This window comes from Aythya fuligula, chromosome 21 (genome assembly GCF_009819795.1).
Source record: "Aythya fuligula isolate bAytFul2 chromosome 21, bAytFul2.pri, whole genome shotgun sequence".
In the NCBI taxonomy this organism is placed as follows: domain Eukaryota; kingdom Metazoa; phylum Chordata; class Aves; order Anseriformes; family Anatidae; genus Aythya; species Aythya fuligula.
The window spans coordinates 5811673-5837037 of NC_045579.1; the positions used below are offsets into that span (position 1 = coordinate 5811673).

General features: G+C 46.9%; 1 protein-coding gene across 4 annotated transcripts in view; it reads right to left on the minus strand.

Annotated features, from left to right (window-relative positions):
- Positions 1-1721: 1721 nt before the first annotated feature.
- Positions 1722-25365, minus strand: part of RERE (arginine-glutamic acid dipeptide repeats) — a 222542-nt gene continuing 198898 nt past the window's right edge. For 3 of the 4 annotated variants that reach the window (XM_032201342.1, XM_032201343.1, XM_032201345.1), the window contains 11 exons: positions 16942-17104; positions 15029-15121; positions 14060-14259; positions 12906-13067; positions 11366-11479; positions 9340-10724; positions 8559-8781; positions 6656-7379; positions 4807-4953; positions 4373-4553; positions 1722-3300 (listed from right to left, as the gene is read on the minus strand). In XM_032201342.1, the coding sequence (XP_032057233.1) occupies positions 3267-3300; positions 4373-4553; positions 4807-4953; positions 6656-7379; positions 8559-8781; positions 9340-10724; positions 11366-11479; positions 12906-13067; positions 14060-14259; positions 15029-15121; positions 16942-17104 (3426 nt within the window). In that variant the 3' untranslated portion in view covers positions 1722-3266. The remainder of the gene's footprint in view (positions 3301-4372; positions 4554-4806; positions 4954-6655; positions 7380-8558; positions 8782-9339; positions 10725-11365; positions 11480-12905; positions 13068-14059; positions 14260-15028; positions 15122-16941; positions 17105-25365) is intronic. The other variant, XM_032201344.1, reaches the window with a different exon arrangement.

Consider the following 25365-nt stretch of genomic DNA (forward strand, 5'->3'; position numbering starts at 1 on the left):
GAGCCTCGGGTAGGCAAAATATACTCCAAAGCTGGACATGATGTTGGTGTTCTGTGTACTGTATATTAAAAATGAAATAACCTCACAGAAGGAAAAGTAAAGCCAAGAAAGAGACGAGACAAGCTTTGAAACCGAGAAGATGGCCGTGCCAGCATCCCATATTGCCCAGATGAAAATACTCTTCTTCCCACTAACAACAATCAACAGACACATTTCGCTTGCAGGCAAAACCTGGCTGCTGTAGTGTAGCTTGGTTTTATTTATGTCCACAAATATTTCAAAAAAATTACAAAATACTCAAATGGAGAGAACACAGAAGTCACGATTTCTGGGTTTCTACTCTGTTTACACTGTGTTATCCCATGGCAAACTACTCATATATACATTAAGCTTCAAGATATATATAAATGTAGCAGTCAGAATGTACACTCTGCTTTAACGGTGCAGTGAAACAAGCTCAACCATGACGACATAGAACAAGAGAGACGTTTCAAAAACACTAAAGCAAAATTAAAAAATAAACTTTTAAAACCGAGGAAAAACAAGAGAGATCTCTTAAAGAAAATCAAAAGGTCTGGGTTGTTTTTAACAGGGCATCGAACAGCGAGATGGCTTCAAAAGCCACTGCAAGTAAAGTTGTAGTTAATCGTAAGTCTAAAATGGAAGAATTTCAGTGCTTATTGGCTGAATGATGCAAAAAAAATTCCCCAAAATATTGTAATATTTATCTGGAAACAAATAAGTGAGATTGATGAATAGCTTTTGAACTCAGATTGCAAAGCAATACTTCATTGCTTTGAAAATGATACAGAGAGAAGAGGGAGGAGTAGAGGGAATTTGCAAATTTTTCTTAAGAATAACGATAGCTAAAAATAACAGCAGAAGAAAAGATTCAGAAGAAATGGCTGAATGCCTCCAACCTCCCAAATTCCACACAGTAAAAACAGGGAGGGGAGAATTATCTGAAATATGCCTAATTGGACCTTTAAAATCAACCAAGGTGTGCTTTCTGCTGAGCAAACCCATCTTACCGGCTGCTCCCCTTAGCAAAAGTTAAAAACGTTATTCAGAAGAAAACTAGTTTCTAATTCACCTGATCACTGCAGACACCGACTAAAGGCATTGGCTGAAGAAAACCTCACCATCCTTGGCTCTAGACTGACCTCGTGGCTTCCAAATGTCAGAAATGCTAGCTGTTCCTGCTAACGCCTTCAGAGAGTTCACACATAGCAGGTGGAACTGATTAAATGCTACTGCAGTTCCTGAGCACTGAGAAATCTGGAATGGAGAAAACAAAGGTCAGCATCAACGGATAAAATCCTCCTCTCCCTCTCTCGTATACTCTCGATTTAAATGGGCTTAGAATACCCTGATGCAAGGTTTTAATTTGTAAATTGATGTTACTATAATGCCCAACAATAACCTTTGGGCACTAACACCAGCTCTGGATCGAGACCCATGCGGTGGACAAAGCACCGTGCGTGCCATGCCTTCCTTCCATTACAGCGTATGATTAACTACAATTTTATCAAACATGGCTCAGTACAGTCCTATGACACAACCATCACATTTAACAGTCTACGACGGCAGAGATAGAGTGCTCATGAGTTGAGAGAGGGAATGGGGGAAGTTATGCACCAGCAGAAAACATGGCCAACAGATTCAGATGTCCATTGGTTGCATCACCCTCTGCTCTGGAGAAAAAAAAAAAAAAAGTGGCAAAACAGTAAAAACCAAGCAAACAAAACCAAACAAAACCTTTCTGCCTAGACAGTAAGCAGAGCAGTCTCCAGAATAATGCTCACTGGCCTTCTGTGTGCTCCTCTCCTTTCACCATCCACATGGGAACTAGCCAACAGGAGTTATTCTGCATGGACCCGTAGGCTTGGGAGTCAGTAAATGTTACTGTCCATGTTTTTGATTAATGTTCATTAGTAAGTTCCTGAGATACAGAAAACTGGCGGCAGTTAAAAAGTTTTTGCTTACAAAAAAACAAAATTTCAACAGTCAGAGAAATGCAGACTGGTCTCTGCAAAACAACTTTAAGAACGCTGAGTTGCCTAGTCCTCTTTTCTTAAGAGTGTATCAAACACGAGAGGCCAGAAAGAGCAAATCCTCCAAAAATATGCACATGCATACAAAATTCTGGCTGTACTAGTTTGTGCCAAGGAGCATTTTAAAAAAGATTTTAGAACAGATTATTTCTTTGAACATTTGCTTATCCTAGAAGGGATAATCTAAAACCAATGTAGTTAGACTACGTGTCAAAAAGGTAATAGGAAAGAGGTTTATTATGGCCACACTGAAAATTAACCCTTGAAGTAGGCATCAAAAGGGTAAGCTGGTTCCAAGGGACACCTGTACTGCTGAGAAACCCAACTCAACAGAAATCACCTGCAGAACAGAGAGATGTAACACTAACAAAAACAAAAAACAAAAACCAAGAACAGAAACAGTCATTTGCAACATTATCCCTGCAACTCCCTTTAATGCTTATTGTTGATAGCAAACCAAATTTCAAGCTTTTACCCATTTGAAATTATTGATACCCATCGCTCCCTTTAATTAAAGGGATAACTATATATATTTTTTTATTAAAAAATCAACTCTGTATTCTGTCAATACCAGGTAGGAATTCACAACTTGTGATGTTACTGAAAATCAAGATAAACGTTTCTGGAGTTTTGTTTTGTTTTGTTTCTCCCCTCTACCCAAAAAAGTTATTTACAGACTTAAAAAGCCATGCTGCAGAACTGAGCTCTCTTTAAAATTATGAAGATTTCCTACAATGTATTAAAATAAAAGTAGATTTTTATTATTATAGCACTTGGATTCAGAGCTTGTTATGTCACCTACTTGCAATCCTTGTTTTTTTTTAAAATAGCTATAGATGCATTGAGTGTCTCTTCACGCACAGTGACTTGTGTTGTGAACCTGATTCTAGCACCTACTCAAAACAAACTAGTAAGAAAAAAAACAAGATTGCAGGAAGTTCTCTGAATATTCCACACAGTCCTGTATTTTCAATAGGCTTCTGAATACGTTGTCATGCAGGGAGACCCACACCAGTCTTGAGAAATCTTCTCTACAAATGAATGCTATGCTGATAAGTCTCTACTTGTTGGGTGGTTGTTTCTGCTTTAAATATATAAAGAAATCTTTATAAGATATTCTTTTCCTTTTGTAGCTCTTATTGTATGTAAAAATGTTCCACTCCTTCCCAAGGACTGGGGTTTCCATAGCCAGCATTACAAATAAATAATTTATTACAACTGTTTGTCGCCTTCTTTCTTCAGTCGACTGAAAAAGAAAGAAAACTCATTTTAACAAACGAAGGAGGTGTCATGACACTTCAGTGACAGCTCGTCTTCCTGCTAACCTCACCTGGCTGCCCTGAAGGGAACAGAGGTTGCAAGAGGACTTCTGAGCTTTCAGCACAAAATGAGAACCGCTGTAACAGCAGCGATAACACTGTCTGCTGTGGGAGGAAGCGATGACCTTTCGCTACCGAAGCGCTCCTTACATGTGAGCCAGATCACTAGTGCCAGCTCATCAAGCTTTGGCTTTATCTGCAGCTGCAAGTGAAATGTCAGTCAGCTTCAGGCAGGCTGGCTGCCCCCACGGCGCAAGGCCAGCAGGTAATTTTGGAGAGCAGAAGCAAGGATGGAAACATCAGAGCGAGGCAGTGCAGGGCAGGTATTTAATATGCTGTTTCCTATATATCCTTACAGCCCGCAGACATGTGGAATGACCTTTGCTAGGTGCTGAAGGCTTTTTCTTCTTAGCTGACATATCATTCAGTGGCCATTGCCCACCAGGAAATAAGGTGGTGTCTGATAAGGCAGGCCAAGAGAACCACTCTGCTATCGATACTATACAGCGTTCTAGGCAGAAAGTACTCCTGTGATTCACCTCGGCATTCTCAGCTCTTAATCCAGGATTTTATTCACAGATTTCAACCTCCTTTTGCCTTTCATCATTTCTTAAAATTTAACAGATTTATGGAATTCCTCACCGCTTCCCACTCATAAAACTTTTACCCACCTTCCTCCTGCACTGCTCTCTAGAAGAAACAGCAATGTAGAGGCAGCAATCATACTAAAACCAGTCGGAGGTAATCCTGCAATAAATGACTCAACTGCTCAAGTATTGTGCCGATAATTTGGGCCTAGCTTTCAATCTGCCCTGTCATCTGTGCCAAATTAGGTTTTACTGCAGCTTCACAATCCTCCCCGCGTGCATCAGGACAATACCTCAGCACCCAGTAAGAGAGGAAGTAATTCAGGAAACAAAGAAAAAGAAGGAATGTGGAGAAATGTGAAAGAAGCCGTAGCACTTCTTAGTCTCCAAAAGCCTTTGTGACACCTCTCACCTGTAATAATCTTCCTGACTTGGTAGATGACCACCGTGCATGTGAGGATGCCCGTGCAACCACTGCTGCTCCATTGCCAGTCTTTGCAGCTCTGCTGACTGGGCGTGCATGGCCTGCAGTTGGTGGGCTGCTGACATCGGAGGTGGAATGGCACCAGGCAGATCCCGTGGGTAAGGGGTACCTGAAACAGAGAGAGCTGCATGCTTTCCAACACTGTTTTTTGTTTTTTGTTTTTTGTTTTTTGTTTTTTTGCTATGAGGTCTGCAGAGCTGTCCACCCTCTGCCCCCAAACCAACACACCGAAACAAAACCCAGCTTCAGGTTACAGCTCAACTCCACCAACTCCCCCTCCTAGGAAATGCTAAGACCCAGAGAAAAAGATGACAGTTCAGATCAAAGGGCAGCCTCCGAGAAGGACCATAAAATGCTCTCACCAAAGACTGGATGTCGGAGCATTTCATGCTCATGAGGTGGCTGTCCTAGCAATGGGTTGGGGATGGTCCCAGGTGGGTAGGGAAAGCGTGCCAAATGGGGTCCAGCTGCTAAAGGATCCACCAGCGGGTGAACAGGTCCTGCTGAACCTTTAGAAGAAGCAAAGAAAGAAAGCAATCAACTGCTTGGGGAACCAACACTCACTGTTGGGAGATCAAAAGCCCTGTTACCACTTGAGCAGGATCAGCATTTGGCCTAATTGGCGTGTAATTACCAGGAGCTTAGCTCCATCCAATTCGAAACCCACTTTTCTATCCTGAAGTGTTTGAAGTGACATCTGCTTGCCAAACAGTCTTAATTGTCACAGCAACAACACAGGGCTTTCAATTTCAACAACAAAAAGAAATCCACCAAGTGACAGGGAAAAAAAAAGAAATCAAATAGAAAAACCACCTAAGCTCTCACTTTCAGACACTGCTGCTGCTGTCCCCATACACACTGCAGCAGTGGCTGTGATCTGACCTGCTCAGACTAACAGAGGCAAATCGAGATGTTGCAGTGAAATCTGTTTAACACCGAAGACTTGAAAAAAAGTCTGCTCTTACTTTATTTGGTCTTGCAAGATCTCTCCCCTGTACAACTTTTTTTTAGATTGCTTACTGTAACTGTATTTTCCCCATATGCTCAGAGTGGTTTTTGGCTAACACCTTAGGCTATGTCACTGAAAAAACAATCTGCTCTTCAGTCTTTACCTCTCAGCCCCTTGTTCTTCTCTCTACCTACCACTGAATTGTTTCAGAACAAATAACTGGGCAATATCTAGAGCTACCTGCAGAGGGGTGTTAAATGACTTATCCAACAACAGGATCCTTCCAGAGACATGATCTATGACAAATTTCTGCTATCAAGGGGGTATAGAAACCTGCCTGAAACTGTGCCAGTCCATAATTTGCACAGTCCACAGCTGATGGTTTCCAGAAGGCTGATCCTCACGGCTATCATCTCCCACCTGTAACCCTCCCACCACTTCATCTCACAAGACACTGCTGATTGCCTTACTGTACAACTCAGCTTCTGCACCAGCACTCCAATTCCTTCCCTGCTCCAAAAAGCAGACGTCCCAGCCATGTTCAATGCATATGCTCCAAGGCAAAGCATGCTATATTTATTGCACAAGCAGTACGCTTGTACCCAGCTGCACCAGGAGCTGGGCTCCGAGTACTTGGACTTCCTTCACTTCCTTACTTGGCTGCTACTGCACCTGATGCCTTGCTTGCTATGTTCTCTCCAGTCTACTACCAGAAAACCAGAAAAATTCTGCTTAGTGCCAGACTCCTGGCGTGCTCAGAGGAATAACCACATAGCTTACTTCAGAAATGAGCAAGGCACCAATTCATTTTTGACACCATTAAATACCTTGGGAAAGACTTCTCTGCATTTAAGTATGCACTGTAACTAAAAGATGCCAACCCATAAATTTAGATGGTTCTCCTGAAAATTGTGACAGGCAATTTCAGATCAACTCAAGCTACGTGGTTGGCATGTCAAATGGCAAGAGATGGAAGTCTCTTCTCACCGTGTTTTTAAAAGCTCCTAAATACCAAACCTTTTACAGTGGCCATGCAGTCTCCACGAAGACCGTTGTACCATTACCATCAGTTACTTTATCACTGTGCTATTGCCCTGCACCCTTCCAAAAAAACAATGGTTTGCATTTCAGGTATCACAACCTCACACTGTTCAAAAGTCACGTCATATTGAAAAACAAAATAAAAAGAGATTTTGTTACACGGAATTCCAGTTCACGAGAGGTTCCTCTGGAACCTGCTCAGCCTGTGTGCTGGGGCTCACCTTGATGCAAAGGATCCTGCTGATGTAGGTGTAAATGCGAATGTATGTGTGAGTGTTGGTGATGGTGAGGCGTGACGTTGAACATCTGGAGCCGTGCCAATGGGTCATTTGTCAGCGATGCCATCCGCTCGGCGTGTATTCTCTCTGCTGCCAGTCTGTCAGGGTAGCTCATTTCAGGCCGTAACTGCGGGCCTGCCAGTGCAAGTCTCTCTCTTTCCAGCGGGTTCAAACCCGGGTGGAAGGAAGCAAACGGGTGAGGTCCTGCCGTTGGGGGAATAGTCAGTGCACCGTGCCTGGCAAAATGCTCCATGGGGTTAGTTGCTGGGTGCAGTGCGTCGAGCTCTGGGGGCTTCACCTCAAAGCCAGGTTTCATCCTCTCTCTCAACTCCCTTTCCCGGATTTCTCGCTCCCGGATCTCCCGCTCTCGCAGCTCTCGTTCCCGGATGGTGGGGTCCACGTTGTAGAGGCCAGGCATGTGGTAGGCCAAAAGCGGATCGGTGGGGTTCAAGGGGACAAAGAAGGGATGATTACGGTTTGTTGGTGACATGACGTGAGGACGGGCGTACTCGCTCAGTGTTCGTAAAGCAGGTGTATCTGGACCGATGTAGGGTGGCACGGCAGCGATGGTTGTTGGTGGAGGTTCAAATGAAGGTCTCATGTGTGCTGGCCCACTGAGCTGAGACTCCCCAAGACGGCCTTCATGGGAGGAGCTGGACACCTTCTGCTGATTTTTAAAAAAAGGGATTTTTAGTTCAACACACCGGGCTTAAGAACACAAGCATGCACTTCCCTTGTTGTGCTTCAGGCTCCAGGAGGGGCTAAGTTCAGCCTGCTGAGCCTTCTGACTCCTGTTACGTGTGCTCACTCCACTGTGCTTTGGAGAGGAAATGGGTTCTGTCTAGCTTGTAAGGCCATAAGATAGCTACTTTGGAGTGGCAGCCTCAAAGCTCACTAACTGCCTTACAGTTAGCAGAGAAGCAGCTCAGTGGTGCACATCACAGCTCTGGGCAAAGGCTGCCTGCTACGTGCCACTGCAGACACCTGGTCCTGTTTGCAGCGTGTTCTTCCTCTGCTCTCCAAACCCACTTGTATCCCAAAACTTACTAAACCCAAGGAAACTCATCTCCACGATGTGCAGCACAACAAATTCCACTCCTTCTACGGGAATTCCTCTGCATCCTGCTCTCCCCACCTGTACAAGGGCAGCACAGCGCTTCTGCGGAGGGCAATAAGCACAGTTTACCCATGCAGTTTTCCAAGGATTTGTATCCCCTAAATAAAGCCAGGTTCCCATACATGACATATCCCTTAATGGACAGATGCTACACCCTCACTTTTATCATTCTACAGAGACACACAGCTATGATTCACATCTCTGAAAAGCACTTGGGAAGATTGCAGCACCTTGTTTTCCAGCATCAGTAATGCATTACCAACCTCCCAGTTCTGTGGGCCCAGATGTAATCATTCCTTTCCAACAGGCCACAAAAAAATAAAAAAGGATTAGCTGCACTGGCTTTTTATACTGAGACTGGCGTTTGGGTCTTCCCAGGATAAAGAAGCAATGTGCCTTTAATCAAGTTTACTTCAAATTTAAAAAAGCTTTCAGATCCCTTTTCAGCAGACAGCAATCTCATGCCTGCACTGCAAAGGTAGCAGAAGTTGCACAAAAGAATTCATTACATCTGCACATGCAGAGGGCTTGCTTCTCATACCCCAACTTGCACTGCAGGTGATGTATACGCTTGGCCCAGCCATGCCCAGCTGCACTGGCTTCCCACATGCCAAGAATGGATGGGGAGTAGAAACTCACCATTTCCTTTAAAGAGGACAAAGTGACCATCCAGATCAGATCCTATCATGCCAACCCTCTCCAACAGCTTTTAACCACAACTAAACTTACCGCAGCCCTTTCTGCTTCTCTTTCCCGCTCCCGTTCTCTTTCTCTTTCCTTCTCCTTTTCTTTCTCTCTTTCCCGTTCTTCTCTTGCTTTCTGCTCTGCTTCCCTTTTGGCCTTTTCAATGGCCTCTTCTCGCTTCTTGGCCAGTTTGGATCCTGCCAGAGGCATGAAGTACAAATCTGTTCTTGAGCATGAGTTGTAGCCACGGTCCAGGTGCTTATAGAACCTGAGAGAAACAAAACGGGAAGGGTTTAACTCTGTCAAGGGTACAAGAATCTCAGGTTTAAGAGCCTCAACTCTGACAGAAGCTTATTTCTCACATGCATTTAAAATGTTTCTCCCACAGCGTAAACAGACAAGATTTTGGTTGATTTCCAATAAACCAGCGAACCAAAGAACAACAACTAGTAGACAAAGGAGAATTTAACCATGAAAAATCTCCTCTCATGCAAATCGGGAAGCATTATGGCAAAAACTACGCATAGGAGGCAGGAAGGTTGGCGTATCTGAATCCTCTGATCTTAGCTATCTTTGGGAAGGGTGGCAGGGAACACAGCACTGCTTAATGCAGAGTCTGTATAGTAGAAGGAAGCCTTTAACAAACTCTTTTCTTGCCCAAAAGGAAGGCAATTAAATGTGGGTTCTGCTTCCAGGTCAGTTAGAGATACCTGAACTTCACTGGAACACCAAGCAAGAGAGACATGGATGTACCCAAAAAGCGTATGTACAAGGAAAGACGGCGCATTAAGGGAGGAATTAAGAAGGTTGCTGACAACCTCCATACCTGGCCGACTGACTGGCGTGACTCGGTGTATCCACCACGGTAGGCTCTGGTGATGGACTTCGGGGTGGAGGAGGAGGGCTCTCCGGTTCCTCAGCCTCATCTGGGACTTCTTCCTTGATCTGAATGGGTGGCAGCGTGCAGGATGTCACCACTGGCACGTTTCCACTAGAAGCTGCTGACGTGGAGATGGAGGTCTGCAGCGGGATGCCGGGCACAGCGGGCGGCGTGGAGGTGGAGGGGCAAGAAGGAGGCGTGATGGAAGGCGGGCCCCCGGGGACAAACGGGTGCTGAGAAAAGGGCGGCTGGGAAGGTACCTGGTGGAGTCCGGAGGGGGGGTGGCTGGCAGCTGGGGGGAGGCTCTGGCTCTGTGTCAGGACGGGAGGCTGGGCTTGCGACGACTGCAGCGGCTGGCTCTGAGGCATCAGCTGCAACGGCGGAGGGTGCGCGGATGGAGGGTGATGGGTTGAGAGGGAGCTGAGGGGCTTGAGAGCAGGCGGCGGCGGCAAGTTGGAGTTCATGGAGAACGGAGAAGGGCCGGAGAGATGAGGGGGGTGCTTGTGAGACGGAGGGGTGGGAAGCTGAGGGATCGGGGTGGTAGGGGGAGGTTTGATGTGAGGCATGGCCATGGGCGCGGGGGGCAGCGGCTGCTCCCGCGGAGGCTGCGCCTGCTGCAGCGGGGTCGCGGCCGGCAGCGCGGGCTGAGCCACCTGCACCTGGAGAGCCGAGTGTGAATGGGACGGCGCTTGGGTCTGGAGGGGAACCTGAGACTGCGACGACTGAGTGGGGAGCGAAAACGGCTGGGGAGGCACGGGATGAGGCAGGAGAGGCTGGGCCTGCAGGCTGTGAGGGGCGGGCTGCGCCTGGCCGTGGAGCGGAGGCTGCGAGTGGGGCTGCGAGGAGGCAGGGGGAGGCTGGCTCTGAGCCACGCTCAAAGGCTGCAGGGGCGGGTGAGGCGACGGCAGTCTCTGCGGGTGTAAAGCGGGGGCTTGCTGGATGTGAGAATGAGGAGGTGGTGGCGCGGGGGCCTGGGGCTGGCTGGGGGGCTGGGATGCCGACGGCGAGACCTGCGGCGGAGCCGCAGCAGCGCTCGAGGCTGCTGGCAGCGCTGCTGGTAGCTGGGCCGATATCGGTGGCGTGGGAGGAGGAGCCTGGCCGGAGCTGCTCTGAGCCTGGAGCACTTGAGGCTGTGCCTGCAGCACTTGCTGCTGAGCGGAGGAATCCGAGTCGCTCTCATTGTCTTGAGGGCTGGGGATGCTGGGTGACGTGCTCCGGTTGTCCTGGTCGATGTCCTTGGGATCGCTGCTGCCCTCGTCATTGACGCTGCGGCTGTCAGAGCTCTCGCCTTCGCCCTCGCCCTCCGAGGGAGAGTTCGGCCGGCTGATCTCCTGCAGGAGAGAGGGAAGAGCAATCAGCGTGTGTGAGAAAGCTGCACACAGAGCACCACCAGCCTGTGAGGGATGCTGAAGGGCAAGTACCACCCTCTGAATCTCACAGGACCTAAAGCAGCAGAGGCAATGCCACTGCAGTACGCTGTCAGCTCTCAGCTCCCCAGTACAGGAGAAAGATGGACAGACTGGAGTGGACACACTCCTATCCATGGAGTGAACCTTGTCAGATAAGCACTGAAAAAGCAACCTAAAAGTAATTCAACTGAGCACTGATAGCATTAAATTAAGATAACTCCAGTGTTTTTTTTCTAACTTGTTACAGAAGAGGCAAAGACAAATGCCAATTAAAAAAAACAACAACAAACTGAGGGTGTGTGTTTAGAAATAAACCACCTACGTACCTATATGGCTGATCCTAAAACAAACAAACACAAAGACTCCTGAACTCACCCTGTGTTGTTCCACAGTTTTCCAGCAGAAGGAACACGTTACAATATGGGTTGCTTTCTAGCCACAGATTAAGTAACAATTTGCTGTGGCTTAGATTGATTTTGTGTTTTTGGTTTGTTGGTGGCTTTGCACTCCCTCCCACTCTCAAACTATTCCCCAGAATAGGAATACTCTTCTGCGGGACTCACTTGAGTTTTGGATTTTTTGGCACTGGACCTGTCCGGCTCCTCTGTGTCAGACGCTGCCTTCTCCCGCTGCCTCTTGGAATTCTTGAGGGGAGAAGATACCTCTTCCTTGATTTTCTGCCACAAATGAAGCAAAACAGAGCAGTTACCAGTAATGGAAGCGCAAAACTAAACTGAATGCAAGCCAGAGCTATCACGTTTAGTACAAATAAATGAGAAGGGCTCCTAGGGAGCAGAACCGATCAGGAGTTGGGATCGTCAGTACGTGACACCAGCCTAACACATGTACCTCTGTCCAGTTACGGGCTGCAGGGGAATCTGTTCTGGAGCTGCTGCTGCTGCGTTCCCCCATCTGCCAGCAGCAGCTCCCAGAAGCCCTTCACCTACATTATGCTCTAACCACTCCCTCTGGAGGTCAAACTTAAGCCAGGATTCGAAACAAGGCTACAATTTCACTTCTGCAGGCAGAAACCCAGGGGACAGTTTGGGCTGCAGACGTTTCTGACACAAACTAGCAGGCACAAGTAACATGTAAAGCATTCCTCAGCACACGGACATTGTCTCAAGCTTTGAATGCAAAGGAATATTTTACACAGAACAGTTGTCTTTCCACCTTTAGCTTTGCAGAATCAGTTTCACCAAGAAGTCAGAACAGATCAGCTGGCTCAATGTACTCTAAAGGAGACCAACACCAGCAGTTAACAGAGGATGAAGCAAGAATTTCTGCAGCAGACGGGTACCAGATAAGCCTCCTTCTACTAAATGAGGGTCTTCACTCCTGATACTCTAAGAGGCTTAGCCCCTCAAACACAGGGCTACCAGGGAGTAGCTATTACAAGATTCCTGCCTGCTTTAATGGCCTGGGACGCTTTCACACACCTTGCAATTACCTAACCTACCTTCATATTTGCTAAGTCCTCAGTATTGTCATGTGACAACTTGTCCCACACTCCTTTTTTTTCTCTTTAAAACAAATATTTAACTTGCTACTTTCAATTTACAGTGCTTAATGCAAGCTTCCCTCTTCATCTAGCTGCGTTTCTTCAGTGCTCTCTTGGAAAGGCACTTATTGAAAGAGACTAAACTGTCAGCCTGCTCTGAAAATCAAGCAAATTGCATACAGAAAAACAGTACCAGAAGTAGTCTCAATTACTACATATTCATATTCCTTTATAAATAAAGATTAAGTACTGCTTAAAAAAACACACAAAACTGTCTACTTGTCTCAGATATAACATTGCTGATCTGTATTACCTCCATCAGCCTAATGCTTGCATTTGCATTTGAAATTGAAGGATTAGTTTATCATGCAAGCAGTAAGGTTATGTGGGGATACTTCAACAGCTTTTATCGCTACACATCCACAAGCACAGGAACAAAGCATCAGTCAGATGCTTACCATTACATCTTTTGCTTATGTACACAAGTAGGAATTTCGAGGTCACTGACAGATTCCCTGGCCTGCTAGAATCTGTGTCTTATTTAGCCAGTTGAAGGAGCCTCAGGTGTCCAGCCCTAACGCAAAAGAAGGGGGAAATTTTACCTTGGTGGACTTCTTCACCGAATCTGCTTTGCTGTCATTACTGGAGGTGCTGGCAGCGCTGGGAGAGTTGCGGCCACTGGAGCGGATGTCTTCATTAATAGGTGAGGCTCTACCATCAGGGCTGGCTGGCTGCTTTTTACGACCACTACGTAGTGTAGACATCTATTTGTGTAACAAGAATAAACCAAGTTAACACTTGTCCAACTTCTTATTTTCTCGTGTCTTACAGAAAAAACGTAGATGGTACATTCCTGGTAAGAACTTGAAAGATGAAAAACCAAGAGCACTGAACCCTTCTGCAGTTTTTCCCTGGAAGTTCATCTGGGCTTAAAAGTAGAGGAGGCAAATCCTTAATATGCCCATGCATATTAAACACTGGTTATTTTATTCAGTAGTGTCTGGGAGACATGAGAACAGTATAAAGATGTTCCCACGGATGCTGCTGTTTGCATGATGAATTTTCTTCATAAAATGTGCACGCAGGTTTGTAAGTGTGCATCCACACACAGGGGATGAGTGGAGGGGACCCTGATGTTCCATAAAAGAAGTCTATCTGTTGTCCAGAAGTCTATCCAATAATTAATGCTGTTTCCCTCCCAGTGTAGCAGTTTTTTGGATGACAGGCTACCATAAAACCAATGAAGCCAACCTTACCTGATTACATAGCCTCAGAAGGTATTGAGAAGCAATGGTCATATCAGTAAGATCAGAACAACGGAGAGGGGAGGGCAAGGAACAAAAGCCATCACCACAAACTCAAAGCAAACATTAAATTAGCCAGAGCTGCCATCCAAGTTCTCACAAGTGACTTGCACACAGGAAGGATCTTGGCATTTCACAGCAAGTAAAACCGCTCTGACAGAGCACAATAACCACAGGAACCAACAACAGCTGTCTGCAGGCAAGAGACTAACTCCAGTGGGACCACATGAATAGCACTGAAGTTTTTAAAGCTCTTCCTTTAAAATAAGGCCAAAGGTTTACCTCAGACCCAGCTGGAAGGGTAAAATGGTACAAAATCTGTAATGAAAGCACATGCCATGGCAAACAGGCACAAAAGAGGAAACAACAGTTGTTTCAGGCCACCTTCCTCCAGCCAACACCTCCTCTTTAAAGAAGATGAAATGTGAAGGAACCAAAGGTGTTAAGCCTACCGAGCCTCGACTCCGCCTTGTCCTCATGCTATGCTTTCCACTAAGTCCATCATCTTCCTCTTTGACAGGCTTAAACATAAAGGGTGGAGGGTCTACGGGTTTCTCAATGGGCGGCAGCTCTCCGTACTTTTTGAAGTGAATGCGACAATCGGTGCACAGTAAGATGTTTTCTCGGCCGCCGTGGTGCCAGTCCTTGGAGGCTTGGGGCAGGAAAAGTGACAGCTTAGAAATGAAATCTACTAGATATTCAGCACAAGCAAATGACATTATTTGAAGGAAAAAAAGAGAAAAGAAGAAAAGCACACAACAACTAGAAAAGTATCTGCTTTTCCATAGGCAGCTAAGTCCTGGAAAACTTTGTCCTGTTGCAGGCTTAGTCTGTCTTCCAGCACACATCTCCTTCAGTGCTCAATTTAAAAACTGTTTGTTGACTTAAGCAACTATATCTCTGAAAATAACAAGTCTCAGCTGCTCTCCCTGGGAACTAAAAGGCAGCTACTCTTCTCCAAAGCTGTGGCTTCTAGAAGAGAAGTGAGCTGTGAACTTCTCATTTCCTTCCCTTACATTGGGGCTTTCACCACACCGTGCATGTGCCCAAACATCTGGAATGTTTACAGGAAAGAAGCTACTGCAGAAGAGCACTGGTGCAGTATTATTAACTTTTGTATGTGACAGTCACAGTTCAATGTCGATTTGCTATATCACAAATGGATTATATAAAGAACTCTGTTTACAGCAGTAGATTTTACTGTCTAAATGTTTACTTCCCAAGACTCTCCTCTGTCACTGCAATAGTAATTTGCGATGGTAAATCACGATTAACTCTGCTATGAATGCTGCCTATTTCAGCTGATTCAACCCCATTTTTGAACATCTGTTCATGCACAAGAACTGCTCTGGCTTGGATGAACCTGCATCAGATAAGTGGCAGCAGACGGGAGGGAAATAGAGCAATGAGTCAGGACATACTGGTTGTGAAGCAGTGGCGGCAGGCGTAGCCCTTCAGCTCCTGCTCACTGTCCTCGCTGTCGAAGTCATCTTCACTGGCCGAGCTCAAGTCCACTGAGTAAGTAAAGAACAAGGAGAGAAGAAGGAAAGAGAAAAAGATTCAGCATGATCTTCTGTTTCTGCCTACCTGGCTGAAATAGCCATTAATATGATACTTCTTGCATAAAGTCTGTGCCTTCCTATAATCACCCTGCCTTGGCCGACCATCCTATCAGATTTTGCAAACTAACAAGGCCAGGGCTGGTCAGCCTACAGATTAAAAAGCATTCCAGGAATGCATCAAATGATACAATCCACAGAACTTTTGATTCACTATATGATACTTTTCCAATTAAGTTGTTCAAATACTGTTCGTGCTGCTGAGGGAAGCTGTGTTCTTAAAGCACAGTTTACGAGAGAAAGGAGGTTTGCACCTAAAACCAGTCAAATTTACAATCAAACAATATTCTATATCTAACTCATAGCTCATTAGACTTCATGGACAGACACTGTGGTTGCCTTTCTGGTTTTTATTTTGTTTTTAAACTTCATCTTCAAAATCAGATGGGGCCTGCTGTTGTACACCTAAACCACTGAAAATCTGCAGCCACCACAAAAACTGTACCCTCCCTCATCTTCTAAAACAACTTGCAACAAAATCCTTCCTTACAGAGTACTGCTTTTTTCTAGCCACTTGCTATAAATTCACAATGGAATGGATCTATAATTTCTCATAAGCACAAAACCCTGTCTAGGATATCATTCTGATGCGTGGCTTCTTTTGTTCACATCTTTAATTAGAAAAGAATTCCTTGATGCAAGAATAGTGTTTTTCTAAAGGTTTTGAGAGGATACTTTGTCATACATGCACATTACAGGGAGTTACAGCACTTGCCACCAGTGCTTGTCATCAACTCATTACCCTTCTAATCAACGCAGGGTCCATTTAGCAACACCAGCTGCTGGCACTACCACATTTTCTACACTCATTCTCGCAGGTGTTTAAACCTTGACTGCAAAATTAACATCAGGCTAGAACTTGGTTTCTTTTACTCAATTTTTATTCTTATTCTGCAGTCAGCTGCATATGGATGGGAGCTTTCAGCCACATGAAGTGCTGAGTGTCTTGGATCGAGCTGGTAAGAGTCAAGATCCACACTTGCGTGCACAGAAAGCAGCAATAAATCCTATCACCTTCAGCACAGAGCAGCTAATAGCTGTCTCTTATTACCTCACTGCTACCCTCTCCACAATTCTCTGTCCTGCCTTACTCACCACATCCTCTACCTCCCTCTGTGAATAAGACTGGGCCAACTCTAGACCTCCAGGTAGTGCCTTTTCTTTAGAAGGTGCTGGGTTTAGTTCACAGAAAACCTTCGAACTCACGGGGTAACCTCACCCTTTCACGTAAGGGTATAGGTTGGTGTATCCATACGGACATTACTAATCATAATCCTCTGCAGCACAGCACATTTCACTGGTTTGGGTAATTATTCTTTGTTTAGAACCTTCTGCTTCAATCGAGGCTGAAGTACTTCTCAGCCAGGCGACGATACAGGAGTGCTGACTGCAGCACAGACCGCGATGAAGCAGAAGGTACGGGTCACCAAGGAAGGATGAAAAGGGATAGGGCTCCCTTCTTTTTACATTTTTTCATTCCCATTACTGTAATAGGCCTGGAGAAAGTGCAACACAAAGCCAAGACAATTCAGTACACAGCACTTGCTGATCAAAGCCGCCTACCACATTCCAGCATAATCGTATAGGAACAGGAGAGGGCAGCTGCCTGAACTCCATTTCCTTGCTGCGTTCACTCGGAGGTACAGCACCATTACATTACTGTTGCTCCCTGCATCTAAACAAAGATAAATGCATTGCTTTTAGCTTCCACTTACAGAATTCACTGGAGGGGGGCCTGGAGGGAGTGTTGACTGGAGTGGAAGCAGTTCGAGTTTTAATTCTCCGAAACACAGCCTGTCTTCGATGCCTACGGTGGGCTCGAGAACTTGCTGCTTCAGGGGTTTTCTTCCAATAGTAATAGAAGGTGATTAGTTCTCCCTGAAAATACAGAAGGAATATGTTAGAGGGGCACGCAAGCCTGGTTTGTCAGCTTTTTTCCTTCCTTTCGCTCTATAGACGTGCACGTGTATTTCTGTATCTCATGATGCATTTCAGCCAGACAAAAGAATTCCTTAGATCCAACAGAAAAACCCTCCCTGTTTTTTGCTTGCTTTTGGCAGGGAAGGAACAGAAGGAAGCAAGTACTTCCTCACCCCCCTCTACCTTCTCGCCCTTTACGAGGAAGGATGGGGGTGCTGAGGTCTCCAGCCTGCCCTGGATGCTGCTGGGCTCAGCAGTTCAGAAGGGGGTGCCCTTGCTTTGCTGCAGCATCCTGCACACATTGGAAGCTCTGTGTCCACACCGGTACCATCCTTCAGTAGCTGTCAGAACAAAACCCTGAGAACTGCCACAAATTCTCTGGTATTTACAGAAAGAGGAAGGATCGATGCAAACAGACACGGCCATTTTGCCAACCTACATTGTGCATACAGGTATTTTTACCAGATTGCTGCTTAAGGAGCTGAAAGTTAGAATAAAAACACATTCAGCAGAAGTCTACAACCATAACACTCAACCATACCGCAGCAAATCGTGTTTTAATTTGAATATATATGCCCACATCTAAATTAATTAAGCAGTTAAAAGAGCTCACCTAGAGAAATGAGCGATAATTCCATAGCATAATGAACCTGGCTTACATTCAAAAACTGGAGCGGCTGCCATTCAAACTAGCGGATGCGACGCGGAACCAAAGAACAGCATGTGGTTTTAATCTCTTTTCTCTTACTTTGAAACCCCATCATTTCCTGGCGACTTGTCTGCCTCTAAGGTAAAAAGGTGTTGTTTCTTTTAAGTCGCAAGAGGAAGCGGAGAAGTTCTAACCAGTCCCTTGAAAAATCAACATCAGAACAAACATACCTGAATTGCCCACAAAAAGGGTGCCTTTGAACTGCATTTTATGTGATCTAATAACATAACCTCAGCCCGCTCTCTGTGGGGAAATCCTGCAGCCTTTACTCTGGGCAGATCACTCAAGTTGACTCTAATAAAGACACACCCTTAATCCAAACTCTCCCAAGGGCCCCAAACAAGCAATTACAGCCATAACTAACATCTGTAACGCCAAAACACTTGTAAGACAAAAGGAGGATGTTGTTCTAGACGTTAACTGCTGACATTTGAGACACTTAGGAGTTATATCAATGCCTCATTTAAAAATAGAAGCACCAGGAAAGAGCACAACCGCAGTTCTGATTTCTGGTGAAAGGCACGGAGATGCATTTTTAATCTGCTCTGCTACAGACCGGGACTGATGCTGCTCATCTCCACCGCAGACCTTGGATGATATTCACACCAAATCCTACCCAGAGCGGCGCTTGGCGGGGAGAAGTGATGAAAGCGCATCGTTACACCCAGTTCTACACTCTAAAGGACAAAAACCCTAACGAAAAAATCAATCTTTTACTGAAGATACTCTAAAACCCAGGAGGGAAATGGGTACAGGCTGCAGATGTTCAAAGGCACCGGCTGGCGACGAGCACTCAAGCCGTGGCAGGTCGAGGAGGAACGCGGAGTCCTGACACGCAGCACCGTGCTGTGCTGCTGCGTGCTCAGCCCCGTGTGTTTGCTTTAGAAATGCCATTTTGCTTCATTAAAAGTGGGCTCAAAGTCCACCAGCACAACTGTTTGTCAAACTGAGGCTACGACCTGCGCTGGGAGGCAGGCAAAGCTCTGCAGAAAAGCTCCCGCAGTGATTTTCGGTGGCAGAAAGTCTCTTGGAAACGACAGCAGCCAGTTTATCCATCCCTCCATCCATCCGTTTCTATCAAACCTCAGGTGTCAGCACCAAGGAACAAGTCAGTAAATCCCCTGTCTGCATGTCAGTGAATTAACGTGTCCTCTGACATATGGCAACGGCGGAGTGCAAACCAATCTGTTTTCTTCCCATCATAAAAGAGAAGTGGGAACCTATCGGAGCTCTATTTACACGTCGCAAACCCATCGGGTCCCAAGGGGGGGTTAACAACTTACGCATGTGCTGCATCATAAAACAAGCTTAAAAAAAAAAAAAGAAAGAAATGGGGTATATTTATGAAAAATGCCGGTTTCATCATCACAACACTTTTACCCCCCCCCCGAGACCCTCTCAAAACCACGCTCTCGGCCGTGCTGATAAAGCTAAAACAGAAGTTGAATTCAACAATTAATTTTGCTGCATCTCTGAAATCCGAACCTGCGAAATGACCGGAGAATATTTAATTTATTATCAGACTGCTGCAGCGACGTGACTCAGCGAATGACTCAACTTTCTGACAAAGCCGGAGGAGGAGAAGCCAAAGAGGAAGCACGGAGAGAAAATGGCAGAGTGATCCACACAGGGCAGACGAGCTACGCTGGAAAAACTCCACGCCAGCTCTTCTCAGCCACCTGGCTATCTGCTACTACATTGTCTACCTACGGGATTAAAGGCTGGAGTGGAGCGAGCCTGCAAGGATTAGAAACGCGTCCTGGTGACTGCATGGGTGGCAGCAGCTCGAGCACAAAGGGCTGTGTCGGGAGAGCTTTGGTTCTCCAAACAGGGAGGAAAACAGCTCCCAGCTTCGCTGCAAGGGAAGTCAAATGAACGTTAATCAAACATGCAGAGCGTGCGCCGCCAAAACCCATCGCACATAAATTCAGGGAACAAAAGCTGCTGCAGAAATCAATAGCCTACTGAAACATTAACACAGGCGAGCATTGATCAAAAGGCCCTTTTACAAAAGGCAGCCTTGCAAATTAGCTGCTGTTTTTGCTTGCAAGCAAACAGAGGAGCATAAACGCTGCTGACATGAACGGCCTGTAATGATCGTTTGGCTCCCGGCGAGCTCCCCTCACCTCTCCGCGAGGCCTCGCAGCCGCCACGCTCGGCACCTCGCAGTGTGCTAAAAACACAGCAGGTAAAGCTCACCAAACCATCTCTGCTGCACCAGGATGTCCCCAACTTGAGACCCCAACCCTGCCAAACCCTGGGGGTAGATTAAGGAAGGGAGGAGACCGCCAAGGTGACCGCCACCTGAGGTGAGGTCTTGGTTGATGGAGGAGGAGGAACACAAATTGCACGGGAGGTTTTGGAGGGCTGCATGCCCTGAGGGTCATCCCCTGACCATTCCAGCAGCCTGAAGGGCGCAGACTGGCCAGAGGAGGCTGCTTTTGCAAGAAGGACCCTTTGATTGCTTCCATTGCCCTCTTCTCCTGCCTACAACCAACGCGTTTCTCTGTTGCAACAAGCTCTGGGACCAACACCACGCTAAAGCAACCCTCAACGCAAGTGAAAGTGAGCAACACCAGCACTCACCGAAGTGCCTCTCAAAGCACCCCAAGTTCACTCAGGACTTTATCGCTACCTTCCCTCCCGAAGGCTCCTGACAGAGGGGCCGTGCTCCTCGCCAGGTTCAGCTTTCATCAATTTTGAAACCCCTCGGGAGCTCACAGCTCCTCAAATCTCCTGCCTTCTCCTGCCAAGGCCATTTCACCCCACGTTGTAGGCACACAGAAGGAAGTCATGCTTCATCTCCTTTTACATCTGTGCTGGGGATTATGTTTAAAGAGAAAGGAACGGTTCAGATCCACTCCATCAGGAGCCGACAGCGGCACGACTTCCTCTGCAGTTTGGCTCTGGAGCCAGGATTAATTCCTTGGCACCAGGGCACCCTTCTGACCTCTCCCACCAGTTCCATCCCCTGCCCTCACCTTGCTAAAACGTTTAGCAGCTCAGCCCAGCTCTGCAGCCACGTTGCAGGACAGCAGGGCAGCCCTGGTTAACTCTTCCCCGCCTTTCCCAAACTGCCAGCAGGCAGAGCGCGGCCTGCCCTGCCTTCTCACTTCTTATCAGCAGTTTTCAAATGTAAAATACACAGTACAAGCTGTGCCCTGTGTTTGTGTTTAGTCTTGCCTTAGGTAAACACAGGATTAACACTGTGTGCTCGCTGCTGCTGTGAGAGGCCCCGGCAGCCCCGCTGCAGCAGCCCGCTCCTACAGCGCTGGCACGAATGCATCAACTTACCTTCAAGTATCTGTTACGGCAAAACAGAGTGAGCAAACACAATAATTGCTGGTTAATTTCCCCAGGGCCCAGCTCTGTCAGGAGGAGAAAAAAAAAATAATCGGGGAGGGGGGTAGCTCGACTGTAATTAAACAGAAGAGGTAAACAACAACTCCTTTCGGGGGCCGTAGGGGCAGGCAGGGCAGCAGGAGGGGAGCAGCTTGTCCAGCTGTGGTCGTAATGAATTCACCATCTTCCTGCAATGCAGCCTGATTTTACTCACTCAGGCCACTTCAATGCAGGTCCCGTGGTGAAAAGAGTCTCCAGCACCTTCCTCGTGCACTGAGCCCCCTGGGCACGACCAGTGCTGGTGGGAGCATCTGCTCAAGTGTCTGGGTGCCAGGGGGCAAAGCGAGACGGGGGCAAATCGAAACAAGGGGAGAAAATCAAGGCAAGGGGCTACCCATGCCCAGCCCTGTGAAATGGCAGCTTCCTAGCACCCCAGCCCAGCATCCTGAAGCTTCCCGACCCCGACGCAGCCCAGGAGGGATCGGTGCCCCCATCACACACATCTCCGTGCCCCGAATTGGAGGAGCTCGAGTACAGAAAAACCACAGCAGGGCCGAGGAAGCGCGGCGCCGAGGTTCAGTTCAGCAGGGTCAGACCTCGGCGTTTTTACAGCTGCGTGCTCGGCCTGGGTGCCTCTGTCAGCTGTGACAAATGGGTTTGCATATGTTCTAATTAAGCAATAAGTCTCAGCAGCTTGTTCAGTAGCACTGATTAATGCCCACCTTCGGCGCACAGGAGCACTGCATCGGTCTGAAACATTACTGAATGTTAACAGGGACTTTAAAAACCCAAGCAGTATTTTACTGAGGCTACAAAGCACGTATTAAAAATCGCGTGGTGCTTCCGAAGAACATCCCGCAGGTCTCGGTTCTCTTGCACATTTTGAAAGCCTCGGTGTTTTATCTGCAGCTTGGTGTTTTATCTTTTGGATGGCAACGCAGCTGGCTCTGCTAAGAGCTCTACCGACAGTTTTAGGAGAAGCCTGGCTGTCCTAATAATCTGGTTCTTGTTCTGCATACACCGAGATAAGCTCCTCGGGCTCGTTTTGGATTTCAAACTCCTGACAAGACTGTCTGGCCAAGTGGGAAGCAGCAGAGGGTATCGGTGTATAAGAAACCCAGGATAAGTCTTTGGGATTTTTTGCCAAACTGTCGATTCATCCCAAACAGAGGAACAGTCACAGACTTCCCTGGGAACCCAGCTGAGGCTCCATCTGTAGCTTCTGGGTTTCATTTTGTTGTGGAAAAAACCTGCAATCCTCTACAGCTCTGTGCTTTCTAATTGCTCCTGCTAGCTGAGCACTGCTACCTTGCTTAGCCCTCTACAGACCGGGAACAGAAAGAGCTTCCATCTCCCACAAACTTGGCTTTGCTTCAGGCAGCTGACGCAGGCATACGCCACAACAGGGCTCTGCAGCACCGTGCCACTGCTGGTAGTGCTGAAACACGTCTGAACCTCACCATTTTACTCCAAAGTTCCCAAAACAGCCAAGAGACTACAGTAATTTTGTTTTTCGTGTTACCTAAACGCAAGGATCGCTTCTGAAATTCTCCCAAGAGAATATACTTGCCCTCATTAACAAATGATAATTAAAAAAAAAAGTCAAGATAACAGGAGAGGGCAAACTAAACCCAGCTCCTACAATAAAATGATCGACACAAAGAGTAATTGAAGCAAAAGTAGAAAGGAGGCAGTGAACAGGGACTGCAAATGAGGGAAAAGCAAAGGAAAGAAATACACCTGGCGGGATGTAAATAATCTCTCCTTGGAAAACAGAAACAAACAGCATTTATCTTCAGTAACACAGCAAGACTCCAGCAGTGTAGAGCATCCTCCCTTTGGTGACAAACCAACGACGTACCTACAAATTACGTCTCAGCACACCCTTTTGTAACACAGGGTATGCAAACAAAGAGACAGACGATTAATAAATGGGCCAAGATCAATTATTTGTGGGAAGTACAACCCTACTCATCAGCCTCATGCCACGTGAAGAGTCCACTAGTGACTGTTGGGCTCTGCAAGTCCTTCAAAACCCCAAACCAGGCTAATTGGGCTAAATCCAACCTTACAAAGCACAGGCCTGGCAGGCTGCTCCTCCAGAGCTCAGCTTTCCTCCTGTCCTCACTACAAGCTGCCCTCTCCTTCCATCTGGTATCCCTGTTGGTTCATTCCTACCCCTTGATTGCTGTTTTGGCAAACCCTGGAGAAACCTAAATGCTATTGTCCAAAGCCTGAAAAAAAGGTTGGTGCCACACCTCCGTGCCACATCCATCTCAGGGTTCTCACCTAGCTCATTTGCTAACTTTTCCCAGTGTTTGCAATTAAGGCTGTACACACCAGCAGGAAATACAATAATCAGCATATTAAGGAACGTACCCTCGCTACCTGTTCTAGGCGACCAGTTCTCTTTTTTTTAGGGCTTTAAGGACCAGCTTTAACAGTTTGGCAAAACCAAGCACAGAGCAAGCCTGTGCGTTGTTTTAAACCTCGGCTGCAGGCGAAAGCTGCTGACCCTCTCCAGCTGTACATCACACCAGAATGAAAAGAAAGCTTTTGCAATTACAGCTTCTTCCTCCAGAGACTCCTCTTTGTTAATCAACAGAGTCCCTAATCCCCAGAGGAGCTCGCAGGCTGCCGGCTGCATCCATTACTAATTATTAGATCCTCCCCGCGATAGCGTCAGCTACAGCTCTCCAGGACCGCGTAGCTGCTGCCGGGGTCACCAGGTATGCCTGGCAGGGCTCTCTCTGGAGCTTGATCAATTAAGAGGTTATCAAAACAGTGAAAGAGTTAAGCACCTGCTTGCCTTATCCACATTTGTCAAGGATTTGCTTTCTACTCAGCGCCCCTTTGTAGTTCGTAACTCCAAAGTTTCTGGAGACCCTCGTTGGTTTGATCACTTGGAGCTCCAGCCATTCCATTTCTGCTCCTCCTCTCCCCACCAACCCCATCCCTTACATTTCCCCACACAGCACCGAGGGTGTCCCAGTCCCACAGAGCCTGTTTTCCTCTAGCAAATGCAAATATTCCACTTTTTACCCTTTTTCCCTACCCCGATGCTCAAAGTGCTGCCCTAACAACTGCACCTGGGCCAGCTGAATGATGCCCAGTGCTGTTCCGAGGAACAGAGCTGAACTGTTTTCACCAAGGTGGGAGAAGTTCCTATTTTCTTGTGCAAACAATTTTCTTACCACCTTCCAACCCACAAAGCCCGGAGCTCAGGGCTGTCCCAAGGGGCACCTTGCCCTGCCAGCCCCTTCTTAGCCAGAAGCCTTCAATATCGATGCTCGCATCATCAGGAGAGTGGGAGAAATGCCCAGATAGGTTAAACTCAGGGTATTCAGACAAGCTTCTGGAGCAGAGCTTACCACAGGTCCTGTATTTCCCCCTTGATGCACTTTTCCAGCCCTACTGACCTGGAAAAGCGGACAGCACAATGCAAGGAACGGGTTTTCCTCGGTGAAGGTGCCAGGGGCACCGCTCCATCAGCCCTTTACCTGGCCTTTCTTTTCCCACCAGCTCAATAATTACGTTGCGTGCTGCTAGGCTCCAGGTGTTGGATGAAAACCACCTCTCCTCGGTGCCTGAAACCCTTCACATTTCCACCATTTCAAGCAGAGGGACCGGTGGTGCTTCACGTGGCTGCGCACAGGGGGGAGAACAAGCGTGCATAAGCAAGCCATAAAGCTGTTAAAACGGCCACACTCCATCCCGTAAACATTTTTCTATTTATCTGCCCTTCATTACATGCACAATCTTATTATCTCTGCACATCCTCAAAGCGACAGCCGTCAGGGTCACCCTATAAAATATACATCGGCGATGTTACATTTAATGACTGGAGCGAGGAGAGAAATGAAGGATGGGAGGGGAGGAATACTGCAGGATGCTTTAAAGGGATCATCAGTTCTATCTATGCATTTCCTGAGGTGATAATTGAATGACAGTGGCTGGAGGGAAATCCATTTTTGAGCTTAGGAAAAAGACTGTTAAGAAAAAAATGTTTTTGTACTGACAGCACGTAATGGCTGCCGGAGAATGAAAAAGGCTCCTCCGACCACAGCCGTGCTGCTGCTTTATGGCTTCTGTGCGGGCTGAGAATTGCCAGGCACAAGGAGGGATTCAAAGCAACCCCAAAACAGGGACAGACACGGGTAATTTTATC